We start from the raw sequence: 18,265 nt of genomic DNA, 5'->3' as shown, positions 1-18,265 counted from the left end.
TATTTCAAGTTCGCAATAAAGCGTTTAGTGGAAGCAAAGCAAAGAGTGCTTTTTGATTGTTCGGGGCGTTTGCATAAGGCCGGTGGAAAGAAATTGGGTTCTGGATTATGAAAAATAATTTGTAGAAGGATGTTTTGTTTTACTGTAAAATTATGTTTTTTACTTTTTTAACCTCCTTCGACGTAAATGGAAAAAAACAGTTTATTCGGTGTTCTATACAATATGAATTTTGCTGCTGCTAAATATGTATTTGTGACATGCAAAGCGAGCTGCAATAGTGCATGGCGACTTTATGAATGGAATAAATTAAAGTGGCCACGCATTTTTCCAGCTGGCTCTACACAATTACATTGTATACTTATTTATGTAAGCGGCGACATTATGTGTACGAATAGCTCCCCAATGGATTAACAGATTTTGAACTTTTGATTTAGTTTATATTGTTATTTTATTGAACGTCTTATATCTGTTGACATTAGGAGTTTTATTGGTTGGATAATTTTTCTGATCCTATATGCAGAATTCTAAACATGACACGACGATATGACACGCTATAAATTTCGTATTCGCGCACGTAAAAAACTGCTGCGTTGCAATGTTTTGCTCGTATACTTTAATGACAAGTTGTAAAACTTTCATTATGTACGTTAGCGTTCTTGTAGTTTATTAAACACTTTTTATTACACACACGTCCATCAGCATTAAGCATTGAGAGCGTTTTTATTTCCAGCTGAAACTTTAAATACACTGCAGTGGAATTAATCCCGCAGACCAAACAATTAATTTTAATAAAAGCCCGTTTTAATACAATCCCCATTTTACAGCGACCCACGGGCCCGGTGAGTACAGTCGCTGGGTATTTTTTTGCATAAAAGATAAAACTTGTTACACAGAACCAAAGATATATGTATAGTTTGCTTCAAGGAATAAATCTGGGACCTACAACATTTTCTTAGTACATTACACAAAATTTATACACTTATCTATTTTGTGATACATAAATTCCATGAATATCATCCATGTTAAAGATAACAAAGTGAATAATAACAGGGTAAAGGTCAATTTTGTTTAATCTAATAGGAGACCCAAATAGGCGCATATTATATTTATTGAATAAATATCTTAGTTATTATCTACTTATTTGCGTTCAAAAATAGACGATCTCTTATTAAATTAATTCAACAAAATGAAAATATAATAAATGAAAAAGACAAATGAACCCTTATTCGGATCCAGTCACCCACAGAAAAGGTTTTATAAGAGGCCTTTAAATCTTAATGCGTGAAGTATTTTATACTGAATCATACGCACATTTTTTTCATAGACTTGAGCGAAGCGATTGAATACCTACTTCAATACCTTAACTGATTGAGTGTGAGCATATAATTTATTTCTTATATTTTATAGATTCTACTGTAGTCAGTATGTTCACATCGCAGTTATTCTACTTACATTAGTATTAGTAACTAAATACGATGTGAAGCTTTCTAATTTCTCAAAATTAATGGATTATTCTATTCTACTATTTCACAATTTAATGATCATTCTAGTAACAACTAATGACGTGGTCAACTTGCCTAAGTTCCTCATCATCGCTTCTACTTCCTCAAGAACTGGATCAAGGGCATTCGAAACGAAACCCAAAGCTATCTGGTGAAACGCGCTTATAACATGCTTATAACCAACAGTTCCACTTTTGATTCCTCCAACACGTCTTCCTGCGCTCTCCTCAAATAGCCAATTTGGCAAGTAATGACCCATTTATCCACGGCGCAAACCTTTTTTACTGCCCACGGATATTAAAGCGTCTTTGTTACGTTTCAATGACACTTTAAATAAATTTGCTGTAATTTGGGGGACTGTTTTGTGATGAAAAGGTTTCTGTGGAAGAATTTATAGGTTGTGCATAACTGGAAGGTCCCACGCTAGCCAGTGGCACAATTTTGTCTTTCAAGTAAGGTATAAGTTCACATCTTTAATCATGATATTATATAAAGTTATTGTCAAGATGATTTGAAGCCTTTTTTTTTTTTTTTTTTTTTACGTTGGGGAAATGCGTTTACGCATGCCACCGGGGGAACCAGGGGGAATGACGGACTAACCAGTGGAGGATTACCGTCTAAAACCACCAACGAGTGCCGACTTCGCTTTAGATGGGGTGCCGCAGGGTCGCTATCAGCATTCGACCACGTGCAGATGATTTGAAGCCTGACGTTTTGTCAAATTATCTATTCAGTAATTCAGCGGCTAAAACTCAAACTTTAAACTTTGCAAGATCAGATAAAGTTCATTCGATAGAATAGCGAATCGAAAATATAGGTAAGTATCTATCGGTCTCGGACTTTGCAATTTTTTTGTGTTTATAGTGTGTTTTGATATTAGAAAACATTTCAGAACATTTAAGTTTTCACAAAATTGATGTAAAAAGTAAAACCAGCTCTGATGATTGTATTTCTCCATCACAAAAATATTGCTTTTTTAAAGATTACGTCATTTTTTAAACGCTTTCCATTTGTCCGTATCCCATGTCGCGTGGTCCTGTCACTCGTTGAAATATCAAAAGAAAGCGCCTTTATCTCGCTTTCGACGAGTGGTTCGGAATGTCAGGGTAAATTAAAATCATCGGTCATGAATGTGGTTCAGACAGTTTACAACAGCCGCAGGAGATACAATGAAGTTAATTTTATCGTCTCCCAATCAGATAAATGCAATGACATTTCAAGTGTATTCTTTAAACACTTGTTTATCGCTATAGGTCTCCAAATTTGAATGAAAGCACACACACTGATGAGCCCCAGTTTGATTTTAATCTCCATTCAAGTCTTCGTCTCATTGAGCCTAGACTATCTAGCGATTTACTAATAGCTCGTCAAAAATAATAGAATTTGTGCAACTTGTACAATGTGAACCATTTCCGCGCGTCAGCGTCGGTTCGGTTCGCACGGATTTGGATTTTATGCGGTAGGGTTTAGCGGGAACCGGTTTCCGTGGGAAATATATTTAGTCCGTATCTTTTCACTTTATTTAAAGTAACTTCATCTAACAAAGTAAATCAACTTAAAACTTATTCAAGAAAAAGAAGATGGTGACGATGATATTGATGATTGATCAATCGTACGTACGAGTATATAACTGTAATTAGTGATTTTGTATGTATAATCACTAATAGTATTACTAATAGCTTAGCTTATATTTTATCATGCAATAGGCCCCTGGTTATAATGGCATTTCCTGTAAATTTATCTTCATTTACGCAAATAGTATAAATTCGAACATTCATAATAATTACCTATTATAAGTACAAGTGAAGAATATTTTTGGGACATATTAACCCTTATTAGGAGATAATCACCCATAGATAAGGTCTTAGTAGTAGTAGTAGTAGTAGTAAACACTTTATTGCACAAAACAAGTACATAACACAGAGATAATCCAGTAAATGTGTACAAAGGCGAACTTATCCCGTTAAGGGATCTCTTCCAGCTAACCTTTAAGTAACTGAGAGATACATTATGAAATGGTAGTCAAACTAAGATGTTTTTATAAGGTACTATAAGAGGCCTAGTGATACATGATTAAAACATTTATTCAACAATCATATATTATTCAAAAACAGACTGTATATTTAGTAAAACAATATACTTACTCGTAAGGCCCTACTTGATTATTTTGGCACTCCCTTATTTACGATAGCACACAATATAAAGTATGTGCCCGAGTAGGGATCCTTGCGGGATTTCAGACACACCCAGCGAGTGATAAATGCCTGCTGTCAGCTTTACTGTGTGCGGTGATTGCTACTGACCTATATAGATGTCACGTGTTATTCTTAAGTAGCTGACTGGAGTAGATAGTTTTATTTCGTTTCGCGGGAATATCGACTTTGTGTTGACAAAACCGGGAACATTGCGTGTCAGGGTTTTATTTGAAAGCACGTTTTATTAATATTTTAAACCGTATTATCTAATTCATACCTATTTGTAATAATTGTTTTATATTTTATTAGTATTACTACCTACTAGCCATCGAGTGACCACTTTGACTAAGTAGGTACCTATATATTTGTTCAGTATCTGGCGTATAATATTAGAGTCTATTCATATTCCTACACTTATTTCTACGCCGTTGCGAAAAATCGATTTATCTGCGACATACTGTGGCTTCCAAGAATTGTGACGTAAAGTACAATTCATGTTCAATACTGTCATCATAACTCAGTAGGTACTTTCGCAATGAAACTTTCAAGTAAAATCATTATACTGCCTTGTCTCGATACAAGGCATGCCAGTTGCCAACTATTCGGCAAAAACGCTATAAAAATCTCCCCCTTTCCCCCTTGGAATTATCACGGAACTTTTATATTAAATTTCTTGGCGAAGTTGTTTTGTAAGGGCAAATACAGACGGGCCTGCGGCCGCCGTTCAACCAATATTGGAATTATCTTTGAATCGGAACCTTTATTTAAAATGTAAACCATGTTAATATTGATTCATCAAACGTTTTGCTCTGTGGAGATTGTTTTATGTAAATGATACTTAGGTAGGTATTTTTCTGCTTGAATTTTTTTTTTATATATTTTTTTATTGAAAACTGACCAGAAATTGTCACAGGTCACAGTTCAGCTAACCAGAATTTGATAGATGTCCCCGAAGAGAGGACGACTGTACAAATGCAAATTTGCGCATCAAAATACCATACGGGTTAGAGTATTTTGATATTGGTTTCAAACACTGAAGAAAATAATTACTTAGCCTAACCTATTGAGTAGGCACCTAATTATAAAAAAATACTGAACTTAAACGAAGTAATAAAGACATAAATTTTCACCAATATCCTAAAACCGATTTCTTGTTACAAACCGACCGTCGGCCGGTGTAACATTATAGTTCGCAATATTTTGTTACTGCCATGCACACATTTCGTTCGGTGAATAACAGGGCAAAAATGATTCACTTTACTTTACACTCTTGCTGTGGTGAAACTGAGATGATGCCTATAGATTTGAAAGTAGTCGATAGTGATTTTATTACACAAGGTCATTTTCAAATGTCCCTTCCATAGTTAGCTTTGTTACTCGCACTGCAACTACATGCCATTTGGGGCATGACACTTAAAATTTATTGTATTTGATTTGATCACATTAAGGCTTCAAAAAGGTAAAACATAAAATAATCATGCCTAATGATATGGTGTCAAGTATGAAAGTAACTTTTAATCTTGAGGATCCTAATCAATTGTATTACTTGAATAAATGTATGTTTTTGCTTGATTATTGCCATGGTGCACAAACTCATAGAAAAAAAGTCTAGTGATCGCATTCACCTCTAAAAATTTGACATTAACAATCTACACTGAACACTATCCAGACATGACAGAGTCAATACATGAGAGAATCAACACGTCAGATCTTGTAAGTATTGATTTGACGCGGAAGCGAAAATTTACAATTTAGAATGTCGAATAACCCTTGGATAACAAAGAGTGGTACGAAAGAATGACGATCTCATCTTCGACCAATATAACACCATAAGCTATAATAAATAACCCCTGCAGAAGGTAAACACTGTCGTCCCCAGTTCCCTTGCTCCCCAAACGTCATTGCTTGATATATGACGTCAAGAATTGCCACGCGACGCACTCGTACCATCGACACAGTTATCTGATCTTAAACCTTATAGCAACGTCATAAGAGCTACCAATGGTTAAATTTGTTGTAGTCAGTACACAGCGTTAAATATACGGCGTTCTCTGTGAGTCAAGAGATTGAGATTTTTATTTATGAAGGGGGAGAAGTCCGCTGAAATTAATTTTTGTTTTCTTGTTCCTCCTGATCTCAAACAATGGGCATTTTCAAATTATCTGGAGTAGGTACTTGAAGAACATTGGATTAGCTTAAACTAAGTTGCTTGATACAGAAGTAAATGCTTTTTTTAGTTAATCCACCCATTCAAAGATTTTAATTAGGACTCATAACATAGTATAACTAATTCCTAACTGAAGTAAATTCTTCTTTTCAGCGAAGGCTTTAAATATAAATTAAAGACTTACCCGGACAGGAGTTTTTTCGGCCTGCGAGTCTTTGGAGTCAGCATATTCGATTCCTGGGGTGGCCGGTGTCACTGTTGTGAAAAATTGTATGTATTAATACTGTAAATACAACAGGTAAATCTGTCACTGTAAAAACCTGTTTTTTGTGAAAGCTCGTTTTCCCTAGGTGAAACTATTTTTCCGTAAGGCCTCGGTGAAAACTAGTTTTAACTGATGGGTTTTTTAGTCAAAACTAGTTATCGTAAAGTGCCGTGGTGAAAACTAGTTTTTACTAATTTTTCAAATATTTATTTAAGTGAAAACTAGTTTCACGCTCAATAATTTAGCTAATAATAAGCGGGAACATATTGTTATAATTGCCTCTACCTAATTAGTAACATTAATTAGCATTCGACTTTTATTTATTAAGTACATTTACTTTTTACGAAAAACTATCATTTCTTGGGGCTAATCATCAGACTCAGAATCTCGAGGACTCTTGCTTAAAACAAAGAAAAATAGTGTCCTTAGTTATTCATACATATTTTGGGTGTCAATTTTATGGCGGTCCTTATAAATATGTGAGAAAATTTGCCACAAAACTGAAAATTTTGTGCGGACACTTTTTTTCCTTTATAAATCGATAGTCCTTGTGATTCTCAGTAGAAAAAACATAAAAGTTGATGGTTTTTCGAAAAAAAAGGAAATGGTACACTTTTTTTTTAAAAAGGCTCCTAATGCACCAACCTGTGGGTAAAATGGCGGGCGCCCTTTTCTGAACAACCCCATCCTCTGCCCTCCTCTCCGTCCTGCTGTCTTCCTTCTGCTTACTTCTGGCTACTTCTGCGTGGCATGCTGCCACCAGCAACAGTGTTGCCACCTTTAATATTAACGAACATACATTAATGAAGTGGCCATACCTATTCCTAACGAATATTATAAGATTTTTATAAGCAATGAACCTGTAGTAACCTTTGTAACCTGTACTATTAAATTAGATTTTGTTCATTTGACTGATGGCCTGCTAATTTATAGTGTGATGTAATTATTATACGAGTACGAGTTAGTACCGTACATGTAGGTACACAACCACCCAACTATGTATGGTTCAAAAGCTCCGATGGTCCAAAATGAACTCGAATATGTATAAATATTATTATGAAGATATTCGCACAAAGGTGCAGGTGGCAAAATAATGTTGGTATATAAATGAAAGGAAGAACTCAGCTACACCAAAAATAAACCTGGTATTTATACTTATTTAATACGGATTAAACTTTTGGACCATAGTTCTACTAAACTATAGTTGGGTGGTTTTACGATATGTAAAAACCCGTTTTTAGTAGGACATTTTACCAATTATGAACGATATATGATCCATTAATTTCACAGATGCATCTAAGTACCCAATGATTGCGAAATACTAATATTTATGGTCACGTTCTGAACTTTAGCTAAAGGTAAAGGCATAAACGAACTAAGATAAGGCTATAGTTTAATGGTCGTTCCATTTCCAGGAACGTACACTTAAAAGTCTATGTCGATACTTAGCTGATGCTCTTTTAGAGATTGAAATTTATCACTACACCTTATAAAACAAAGTCCGTCACCGCGACTGTCTGTTTGTGTGTATGGATGTTCGTAATAAACTCAAAAACTACTGAACAGATTTTCATGCGGGTTTCACCTTACAATAGTGATTCTTGAGGAAGGTTTAGGTGTATCATTTTTTAAGGTTTATGTGTAACCCGTGCGAAGCTGGGGCGGGTCTACTAACTAATATAATTTCTAATCATACCAACCAACCTCGGATAAACCATATAAACCACGGATAGCTTAAAAGGATACCGTCCAGTCGCCATCAGATATATCGGAGCAACCAAGTTTCTCACTAATATGTGTACACGCCATTATTATCAAGGTGTTAAAGTGGGTGTGCAGACATTTTTGAGCACCTCGGCCGCTCCGATATATCTGATGACGACTCTACTAACGAGTTAAGTCAACTACCTATAGATAAGCTTTTTTTGCTATGGTGTTTAAAGAGAGAGACGTTTCCACTCTGTATGATGAATCAACTTTTTTTTTATTGAAAAGCGCAAGCTTTTTAGTTGAAAGCGCAATTAGTATCATCAGCTGTCATCTCATAGAGAACCGTCAAACTTTTATACAAGCTTTTAACGAACTAACTTGACGTTGACAGACAGCTTGGTCCAGCCGGCTGGAGAACTTTATACCTACAAGCTTTTAACGAACTGCGGTCACGATGACAGACTGGTGCCACCGGCCTCTATCTTACTCGTAGTCAGTATACCAGTGCGGTGCGCGTTTGAGTTCGATTCTAACTAAACTAGATGCTGATTGAAAGGCCGGTGGCACGAACCGTATAACCTCAATCAGACTAGACAGCTTTAATCAAGGCACTCTACGTGTAAATTTCCCCGCAAATGGTAAAGAAACTAAATTTTTATCACGATTTAAGAATTTTAAAACACAGATGGTTTTTATAATACATAGTTTCTTCTGTTCAAGGTAGAAAAGTTTACAAATTGTATGAAAAGAACACTATTACGGATGTAGTTTCTAAAACAGGAGAGATTTTTTTTTTGTTTTCAGTCCATTTACCATTATCTATCCACTTAGTTTCCAATACTACCAGAACATGTTTTTCATTTACATACTATGTATTACTTATGTTACCCAATGTTAAATACTTAGGATTTGCTTTTTAATGATTTACAGTGATTACCATTGGGTCCGGTTATTATTTATTTGTTCGTTAGATTTGGATAAAATTTGGCTGGATTGGAGAGCTTCTCATTCTGGGCGGGATTAAATACGAACGGTTAGAAAACATATCAGGAAAATAAGCTATTGAAAAAAAATTAAGTGATAAAAATGTCGAATGGCAGAAATCACAACGTGTAAAAAGCGATTTCTGGAATATATTATGTACATTGCACGCTCTGAATAAAAAGCTGATGCTGTAATACAGTACAATACAATAATTCACTCCACAACACTGAAACAAACTTTTGTCTCATTTCACTGTACGAATGATAACATACAATAACAAACAACAAATGTCTCTTCTGTTTCTGAAAATTTAGCTTCCGATATAATTTTGGTCTAAAGTGTCCTTTTATGGAACTCGCTAAGTATGTAAACAAACCGCCATATTGAGATTGTCATAAAATATTAATTTACTAGTGATCTTTTGTTTACATAAGTAGCAAGTTCCATAGAATGACACATTACACCGAAATAGTGTATTTGTAAAATTTTACATAATTGAAATTAGTATCCAAACCAAAAGTTTCCGGTATTGAACTTGAAACCAACTAAATCATAAATGAAAAATGTTTTTTATTTAAAGATTTTCAATTTATCACTTAATTTAGCAATGCCTCTGTAATTAAACTATCCAGGAAAAACAAATTTTAATAAGGTTTCCGAGGATTCACTTATCATTAACGGCACTATAATTGAACTATCTAAGAAATTACACGCACAGCACTGACACTGAATTTTTCAACCTTTGTACATTTTTAAATTCACATTCGAAATTCAAATCTGTACATTTTTCCCACCCGCTCCTTACAAATCACACGTCATTTGTTTTTTTAACAACACTTCGTAAATAGCAGTAAAAGCACTGACCAAAAGCTTCATGTTCACTGCTGTGACGGGAGTACGTATGTGTGGGCGCGCCGCGTGCCAGCTCACTTATATGCGTACGCGCAACCAGCTCGACGATTTGCTGGGATGTAGTAAGGACTGGTAGATTGGTCACTTCGATAATTTATTTTGAAATATTGTCTCCTGTTTTTAATAACATTTTTAAAACTAACGGTGTTAATATCTAAAATCCCACAGCTATAATATCACTGAATAAAATATATTTTATCTCTTCTCTTCTTCTTCCTGCTAGACCTGTTCCCATTTACTTGGGGTCGGCCTTCCTTGTCCTCAATTTCCATCTAGCGCGGTCTTGCGCTACGTCTTTATTTAAATGAGCTTCTTTTAGGTCTTTTTCAACCGTCGTCCACCAGGTGGTAGGTGGTCTGCCTGAGTTGCGTGTAGTGGTTGGCAGTTTTAGGGCAAGCTTCACCATATGGTCTTCTGAACGCCTTTGGACGTGACCATACCATCTTAAATATATTTTGTCTCCCGACAGATAACTGCGCGTTTTTTTTTGTTGTCCCCTACACTTTTTTTCAAATTTGGGATTTTTTATGTTATTTCTACTCAGAATCACGAGCTCTTTCTATCCTAATAGGAGAAAAAAAGTGTCCCAAAATTTCCATACATTTTTCGATCTTTCGATTTCGCGACCGCCATACAAAGTCTATGAAAAATGGTGACGGAATGGAAATAAAAACCTTAGGACACTTTTTTTCTCCTATTAGGATAGAAAGAGCTCGTGATTCTGAGTAGAAATAACATAAAAAATCCCAAATTTGAAAACAAAGTGTAGGGGACAACCAAAAAAAAACGCCCAACTATAGGTATAGATGACAATAGATTCATTTAATATGCAGTTTTTTATTTAAACACGTACGACATATAACTAAAAATATAACATCGACATTTAAAAAAATACCTACACCGTCAATCTATTTACTTGTAGGTGGTAATTTAAAAAATCAAATAAACGAAATAATCAAAATTACTATCAACCGATAGTCACATAAAAAAAATTAATAACGAAGCATATAACTGTGAAGATTTCATGTATCAAAATATTATAATATATTTTTTTTGCTTTTTACGAGTTAAGATAACAATACAATCTAACTTTGTTTTTAACCGAGGAGCCAATCATAAACGACCCGACTAACAGGTCGAGTTACCCGGGTTACCCCACGTCCGGCCGCCCGGTCGTCTGTCGCGAACTTTTACCCAATAATATACAGGGTGATTTTACTCATTTTAGGGTTCCATGTACCTCAAATGGAAAAAACGGAACCCTTATAGGATCACTCGTGTGAATGTATGTCTGTCTATCTGTCTGTCCGACCATTCCTGGCCTTTATCTCAGAAACTACTGGGTCTAAAATTTTGAAAGAAAATACACAAAATAGTTCTTTACCTATAGATGACAGGAAAACCTATTAGAAATATGCAGTCAAGAGTGAGTCTGACTTAATGTACGGAACCCTTGGAAGCTTGGAACGCGAGTCCGACTCCCACTTGGCCGGTTTTTATTACGTCTGATGAATCTGACCCTACACAGGTACTTATGCAAGCATTACATGAAAAACTTTAACTGCGAGACCAATCCTGAAACTACAAAAAAGATAGCGTGTTACAAAATGTATGAACCGCGAAACATTATGTCAAAGAGTAATTTCTATAGAACAGCTGATTTTTTTGCTATTTCTGGTTTGGTTCTATACTAAAAAACGTTTTATCGTGACCTTTAAGGTTATCGTTATGTTAGAGTATGGTAGTAATTGGTCAGATTTAACAAAAACACCCTGTATCCAATCTCTCATTCTTAACAGCTCACTTACCGGTCAAATTGACAGGAACATTAGTCATCATCAAGCAATGTTTAAGCATTTAAAATGCACAGGAAAAAACATATTTCCTAAGCTTTAAGTTTCGTTTTGCAATTGGTACTTCGTTTAGTTTTATTAGCCCTACGACTTGTACACACACACACATACTTGAGCTGACAGTGTATATTGTAGATGGAATGATGGCGTAGGTATGTCTGTCTCATGGTAATTTTGTTATTAAAACCAGAATCTACAATACAGGGGGACCAAACTCTGAGGGGTGAATAATGTAGGTCATACTGAACAACTTTTACTATGGGGCCAACCCCGAAATGGCAAAAAACCGGCCAAGTGCGAGTCGGACTCGCGCACGGAGGGTTCCGCACCATCAACAAAAAATAGAGCAAAACAAGCAAAAAAACGGTCACCCATCCAAGTACTGACCCCGCCCGACGTTGCTTAAATTCGGTCAAAAATCACGTTTGTTGTATGGGAGCCCCACTTAAATCTTTATTTTATTCTGTTTTTAGTATTTGTTGTTATAGCGGCAACAGAAATACATCATCTGTGAAAATTTCAACTGTCTAGCTATCACGATTCGTGAGATACAGCCTGGTGACAGATGGACGGACGGACGGACGGACGGACGGACAGCGGAGTCTTAGTAATAGGGTCCCGTTTTTACCCTTTGGGTACGGAACCCTAAAAATCAGCTGTTCTATAGAAAATATTGACTCTGATTCACCGAAATGTATGAGACAAGATTTTTTTTCGTGATCTCGGGGTTGTCACCATAGTAATAGTTGTTCAGTATGACCAACATATTCACCCCGTAGAGTTTGGTCAGAGATAACAAAAGCATCGTGTATTATAGATTCTGGTTTTATTAACAAAATTGCCGTTCTCATGGTTATCAATGTATGAAGCCAAAATTCTACGATTATTCCAAAACCATTAATTTTCGCTAAACATAGGTAATATATGGAGGTCAAACTGGTAGAAAGGTACTCTATCACTAGTTTTCGTTTGATATACAGGGTGCTTCCTGTAACAGGAGCAATAAATTAAACTGTAGGCTGTACTCCTCATCAAACTGACCAACATTTGTTCAGCAACTTTTGATAATAACTCATGTTTTGATTTTTATTACACTTTAAAGTTTATTCTAAGACGCAATGTATTGCAAATTTTGTTATGTTTAAAGCGTGACAAGCAACGTCAAACACACTGATGTCAGCGTACATTGAAGGCAATATTTATTTTGTATGAAAAAAAGGAAGTCTAAAGAATTCATAATTTTTAAAAGTTGCTGAACAAATGTTGGTCAGTTTGAGGAGTACAGCCTTTAGTTTAATTTATTGCTCCTGTTACAGGAAGCACCCTGTATATTAAACGGTGTATCTGTATTGACGGCTCATTTAGACGGTGCGAGAACTCTCGCTTTTCTTTACATTAGGTACCTACATCATTTGATCGGTCGGCTGAATTCATGTAACCTCAATGGTCCGCAATGTAGTTAACTAAAATTGTATACGAGTTCGCGCGCCATCTAAATGAGCCTTAAAGAAGGGCATGTATATTTCTAGAAATAAGTAGAAAGACCAAAGCAGGGATTACGACATTGTAATTTCTTAAATACAGACTTAAACATGGTTAAACTGACACAAAAATATGTTTAGGTATTTATATTCCTAGCATGCTTGCAATATTAAACCACGTATTAAATGAAGAAACGTCTTACATTTCCAGTGTTATTATAAAACGTTTCAAAAGTTGTTGAGGGGCTTACCGGTTCAGTCGGTTGACTATTTAAATTGGTTTAAAAACCTCTTCTTAAGCAACTCTCGACATCTTTTCTGGAACTTTAATATTGTGATTAAATACATTCATATCAAACTTTGTGCAAATAAAGTCGTCTAATGCTAAACACTTATGACCTGCACTTGTGTCCCTTTATTTCCCATAAAGTTTTAAGTCATAATGTATTGTTTATCATATTATCATCAATACATACATATTAAAAAGTCCCCTGCCGCGTCTGTCTGTCTGTATGTTCGCGATGAACTCAAAAACTACTGTACGGATTTTCATGCGGTTTTCACTTATTAATAGAGTGATTCTTGAGGAAGGTTTTGGTGTATAACTTGTAAAGGTTTTGTGTAAATTAGTTGAACTACCCGTGCGAAGCTAGGACGGGTCGCTAGTTAGTCATAAACTGAAACCGTTGACTTTTCAGGATTTTCGTTAGGTTATCCTATAATAGATAGGGTAGGTTAGGTTTGTTTTATGGCAATCCTGAAAAGTAACGCGTTTCTGAACCAAATAAATTATGACTAACGAAAATGCGGGCAAACAATACACGACTTAAAACTTTTTGGGAAACAATAGAGACCCGGTCTCAGGTTCTAATCCCGACTTCCCGACAAGGGAATTTATTTGTGTGATGAGTAAACATTTGATCGTGTGTCGTGGGTGTGCTTACGTATCATAAATATTAAACAATACATGTGTATTGAGGTATAACTCACCTCGCAAAATAAGGTTAAGTGTTTTAAAAACAAACACGAATACTGTTTGAGCCTGCATCTCAGATGTCAAATTTGCTAGGTATATTATTTTGTCTTTTCTATGTTATTTAATTTTGTTTTGTGTCGTGTTATCTATCGTGTTTGTTTTCACCGGATGGTCTCATCGGAAGATCAGCGCTGAAAGTCGCCAGCAACATGAGGTGAGACCATTTCGTGGCACCTTATCCTTTTATGTTTCTCTGTAATGTATAATTTTATATTTTGTGTTTGTGCTCATGAATAATAGTACATTATTGCAGAGGCCGGGAAAGGGCAATTCGTGGATGAGTGTCGATTTTGTCGGACGACGCGGAGTCCGACAAAGAAGACGAATCCACGAATTGCTATTCCTGCCGAGGCATATATAGTGCTTTTCTCCAAACATGCGAGGAAATAAGGTAAAATTATAATTATTTAAGCATCAAGCATCACTCAAATCGAACCTTCATATCAAAAATGTCAAAAACAATTTCCCTCTTTAATTAATTTTTAAAAGTTAAGGGTATAAACTATAAACTTATTCTGCCAGTCAGTACCATTCAATATTCGTTCATTCAATATAACTGTGCAATATAGTTGGTCAAACCAATTTGTCAGTCAGTAAGAACTATACCCATCCTTTACTTTCGGGTGCTAGTACTGTAAGACAAAGATAGTATGATTCTCTCTGTCTATGTTTGAAACGAGAAAGTCCTTTGACGAACTATATAAGCTTTATGAACACGGATGAGATCCTTAAAAAAATATAAAAATAATTTTTGATTTTATTAAGCAGTATTCGCACGATCATACACGAGCACAACGGTCTTGTAAGAACGAGACAAGTAAGGTCGTTTATCTTACTATCTCACTCTATCCTATAGCTTGAAATGATAGCTGATGTCGTGTAGACGCGGCTCGCGGCTATAATAATTGGCTGTTTGCGTTTTTAATTTTTAAAAAGTAAAAAACACTACAGTAATAAGTCATTACTGTAGTGTTTTTTTCATTCCCGTCCGCTAGAACAGGACAGCGATAGTTTGATTTTTTTTAATTAGAGTTTGACAATAACGAATAACTTCCCGTACTATTTTTGGTACAATAAGGTGAACATTTCCGAGCATATTGGAGAAAAAATATTTTTTCTACTCGTCGACTGCAATGCTTGAACTTCGTATACCAAAGTGAAATCGCATACTTTTTTCACTATGGGACCCCAACTCAACTATAATATAACTTTCGATACTGTTTAGGCAACTATAATATTCATTTCGATACAGTTTAGTCAACTATAATGAAATTGACCAATCGAAAGCGCCGAGCAAGTACCAGGGCCTCATGAGTTACGAGAAGGTGTCGTTGACCAACCGGCCGGGGGCGCGGGGCGCGGGGGCCGGGTCGCGTACGAGTATATGAAGGTATCGCGGCTGCTCTCGCATCTTAGCTGTATACTTTTGGTTTTTTACCTACATATATGATTTTGTTGACTCGTAGAATAAGTATTGTATACAATAGTGATATAATCAGGCTTTTCAATCTCGTACCTTCCTTAGGCACTTCCTTAGGTTCTAAACACGGTACTCGACTGAAAAGCTCTCCATTATATCACGATTGTATAAAATACTATCTATTCTATTCTATTTTCAAAATCCTTTAAGGGCCTCAGTTCCTTTGTCTACCCAAATTAGCCGTCCCCCATTGATCCCTTTCTGGAGATTGAAAGATACGACATGTTAAGTATGTTAGCAGCCGTAACAAAGGTAAGTCGGAACACGTGTGAGCCCCTATGCTTGTTGGATCACTCAGCTGTCTGTCAGATTGTTTGAAACTGGATTTGATGGAGCATAGTCGGGAAAGGTTCATTATCAATCGGGATATGTAATTGAAAAGCAAAGAAATATATACGCTCGTGGACGAATAGACCCTATGACGGAATTAGCCACATTGACCTCAATTACTAATAATATGTTTACATGCCAAATTATTTCAGTAGGTACACGGTGTTTTTTTTAAATTCCGTTAACTTCAGATTCAGATTCATATTCAGATTATTTATTGGTAAAACAAATACAATGTTTTTACACGTCATACATTTAGGCAGGTACATAATTTATATATTTATATTTACATTATTCATTATTGTATTAATGTAATTAGAGTATGGCTAAGTTCATTTAAGCAAACTGCATGGCATAGTTACTTTTTAATTGTTTTAATTATTTTTTTATTTTATGTTAAAATTAATTAGGTAATACCGTTGCAACACCTAAGGAAAACAAACTCATAATAATGCAGTAATAATGTCAGTCATAACAAAGTTATACGTAATTTCTGACTTTCCCTCACGGTTCCATTTAAATTTATCAATTTTATCATCCATGTAAAATTCTACTATCCATGTACTTATATTGTGTCTACTCGCTTTCAAACTGTATAATTTAGTTGCCAGCAACAGTGACTTTGCATTGCAAGTGACATATACGGCTTACGGTGTTAGGCTGCCTACTCACAGCAAGTCAGCAACACACTAAATGATCGTCGGTGGACCTTATGTGCAATGTAATAAGGTTGATGATATTACTCAGTTAACAGCGACGATGGTGGGACTGACCGATACACAGACTAACTTACTAGATGGAACTGAGCAAGACAACTCTGTGTAACAAGTTCGAAAAATAGGAAATTGCGATGGCGAATTACAGTACATAACAATCATAATCATAATCATAATCATTTATTGTATAATATTAATATTACATATTAATTATTTTTTACAAAACGTATTGAATAAAATTAACTAATAATATAGGTAATACTTAATCATTATTCTAGTTAATTATAATTATACTCTTGGTATCTCACAAATTAAGTTTTAAAAATTCGTCGATACTGTAAAATGTGTGGTCGAGAAGCCAACTTTTTAATCTACTTTTAAAGCAAGCTAGAGAATAATTAATAATATGTCCCTTTAAATTTTCGACATAGTTACGTAGGTAATGTGCTAATTATCGCACTAGTGCATCTAATATAATGTATGTACTGTAATTTACTGTTTATTACATATGAATCAAATTAATAGAATATTCCTACTGAAATGGCTGACTTCACTATCGGTCTGTAAATGCCTCGTCTTGCGGAGTCTAGTGGTCTGTGCCAAGAATGTACGTTGGCAAAGAAAATAGTTCGCACATACTGACCCGGCCACGTGTGCTTGCAGTTGCATTAGTTGCAGCTTAAATGCAACTTACGCAACGCCGATTAAAATATAATGTGTGGGGTACAATTGCGTAAAGGCGTTTAGGGTTTTAGTCATAACTGATGTGCAGTTAGATGCAGTATTTTTATACAAGCCTTATTTAGTTCCCAATGAGACTAAAAGTCCAATTCAAACGTACAGTGACAATGATATCACAATTATATTTGAATTATAATACGTTATTTAGTTATCGTGCGTCTCGCTCGCGCCAATACATGCACGGATAAGTACAAGCGATGATAACTAAATAACACGATTCAAGTATCATTCCTGTAGATTTCAGTGTATGTTCGAATTGGCCTGCATGTCCAGTCGCCATCAGATATATCGGAGCGGCCAATGTATTCACAAAATCTGAACACGGACTCTAACGCCCTGACAATAGAAGCGTGTTCAGATATTTGTGAGCACCTCGGCCGCTCCGATATATCTGATGGCAACTGTCCATTTGTGTAACATTAGCGCCGAAAATGTTACTTAATTATGCTGGGACGCTAAATGTCAATAATCTCGATACATTTCAACTTTCGATAGGGGTTCGTCGATTGTCATCTTGGCTAGGTCCCAGGGCCGTTATACTGTTTGTCTGTCCCGTCAGTGCTAGACCGCATTGTGTGCGGTTAATTTGCTATGTTCAGACCACAGACCTCGGACGTATTTAGAAAGCCTTGACCTGTCGCTAATGTCTTTAAGCATTCAATGATTTACAATAGGTTTATAATTTTTTTGAGTATGAATTTATAGAAAAAAACCTATGAAATCATAAAGTACCTAATAATGAGTATATACTATCGGTAACGTAATGGGAGAAAGGCGACCAATATTGTAACAATTGTTACTCGCGCAAAATAAAAATCGGCCCAGAAATAGACTAATCTATGAATAGGTACTTTAAATTGATTGCACATATTGTCCCGTTGTCAGAGTATTTA

General features: G+C 35.6%; 1 protein-coding gene across 1 annotated transcript in view; it reads right to left on the bottom strand.

Moving 5' to 3' along the window:
- LOC134653670 (uncharacterized) overlaps positions 1-9,732 on the bottom strand; it is a 51,186-nt gene extending 41,454 nt beyond the window's left edge. The window contains exons 1-3 of the mRNA XM_063509062.1: positions 9,688-9,732; positions 6,775-6,907; positions 6,049-6,119 (exon numbers count right to left, since the gene is read on the bottom strand). Of these exons, the coding sequence (XP_063365132.1) occupies positions 6,049-6,119; positions 6,775-6,907; positions 9,688-9,699 (216 nt within the window). The 5' untranslated portion in view covers positions 9,700-9,732. The remainder of the gene's footprint in view (positions 1-6,048; positions 6,120-6,774; positions 6,908-9,687) is intronic.
- Between the last annotated feature and the right edge of the window lie 8,533 nt (positions 9,733-18,265).

This window comes from Cydia amplana, chromosome 13, assembly GCF_948474715.1.
Source record: "Cydia amplana chromosome 13, ilCydAmpl1.1, whole genome shotgun sequence".
NCBI classification, from domain to species: domain Eukaryota; kingdom Metazoa; phylum Arthropoda; class Insecta; order Lepidoptera; family Tortricidae; genus Cydia; species Cydia amplana.
The sequence above is the reverse complement of the archived record's forward strand: the minus strand, read 5'-3'. Positions and strand labels throughout refer to the sequence as shown.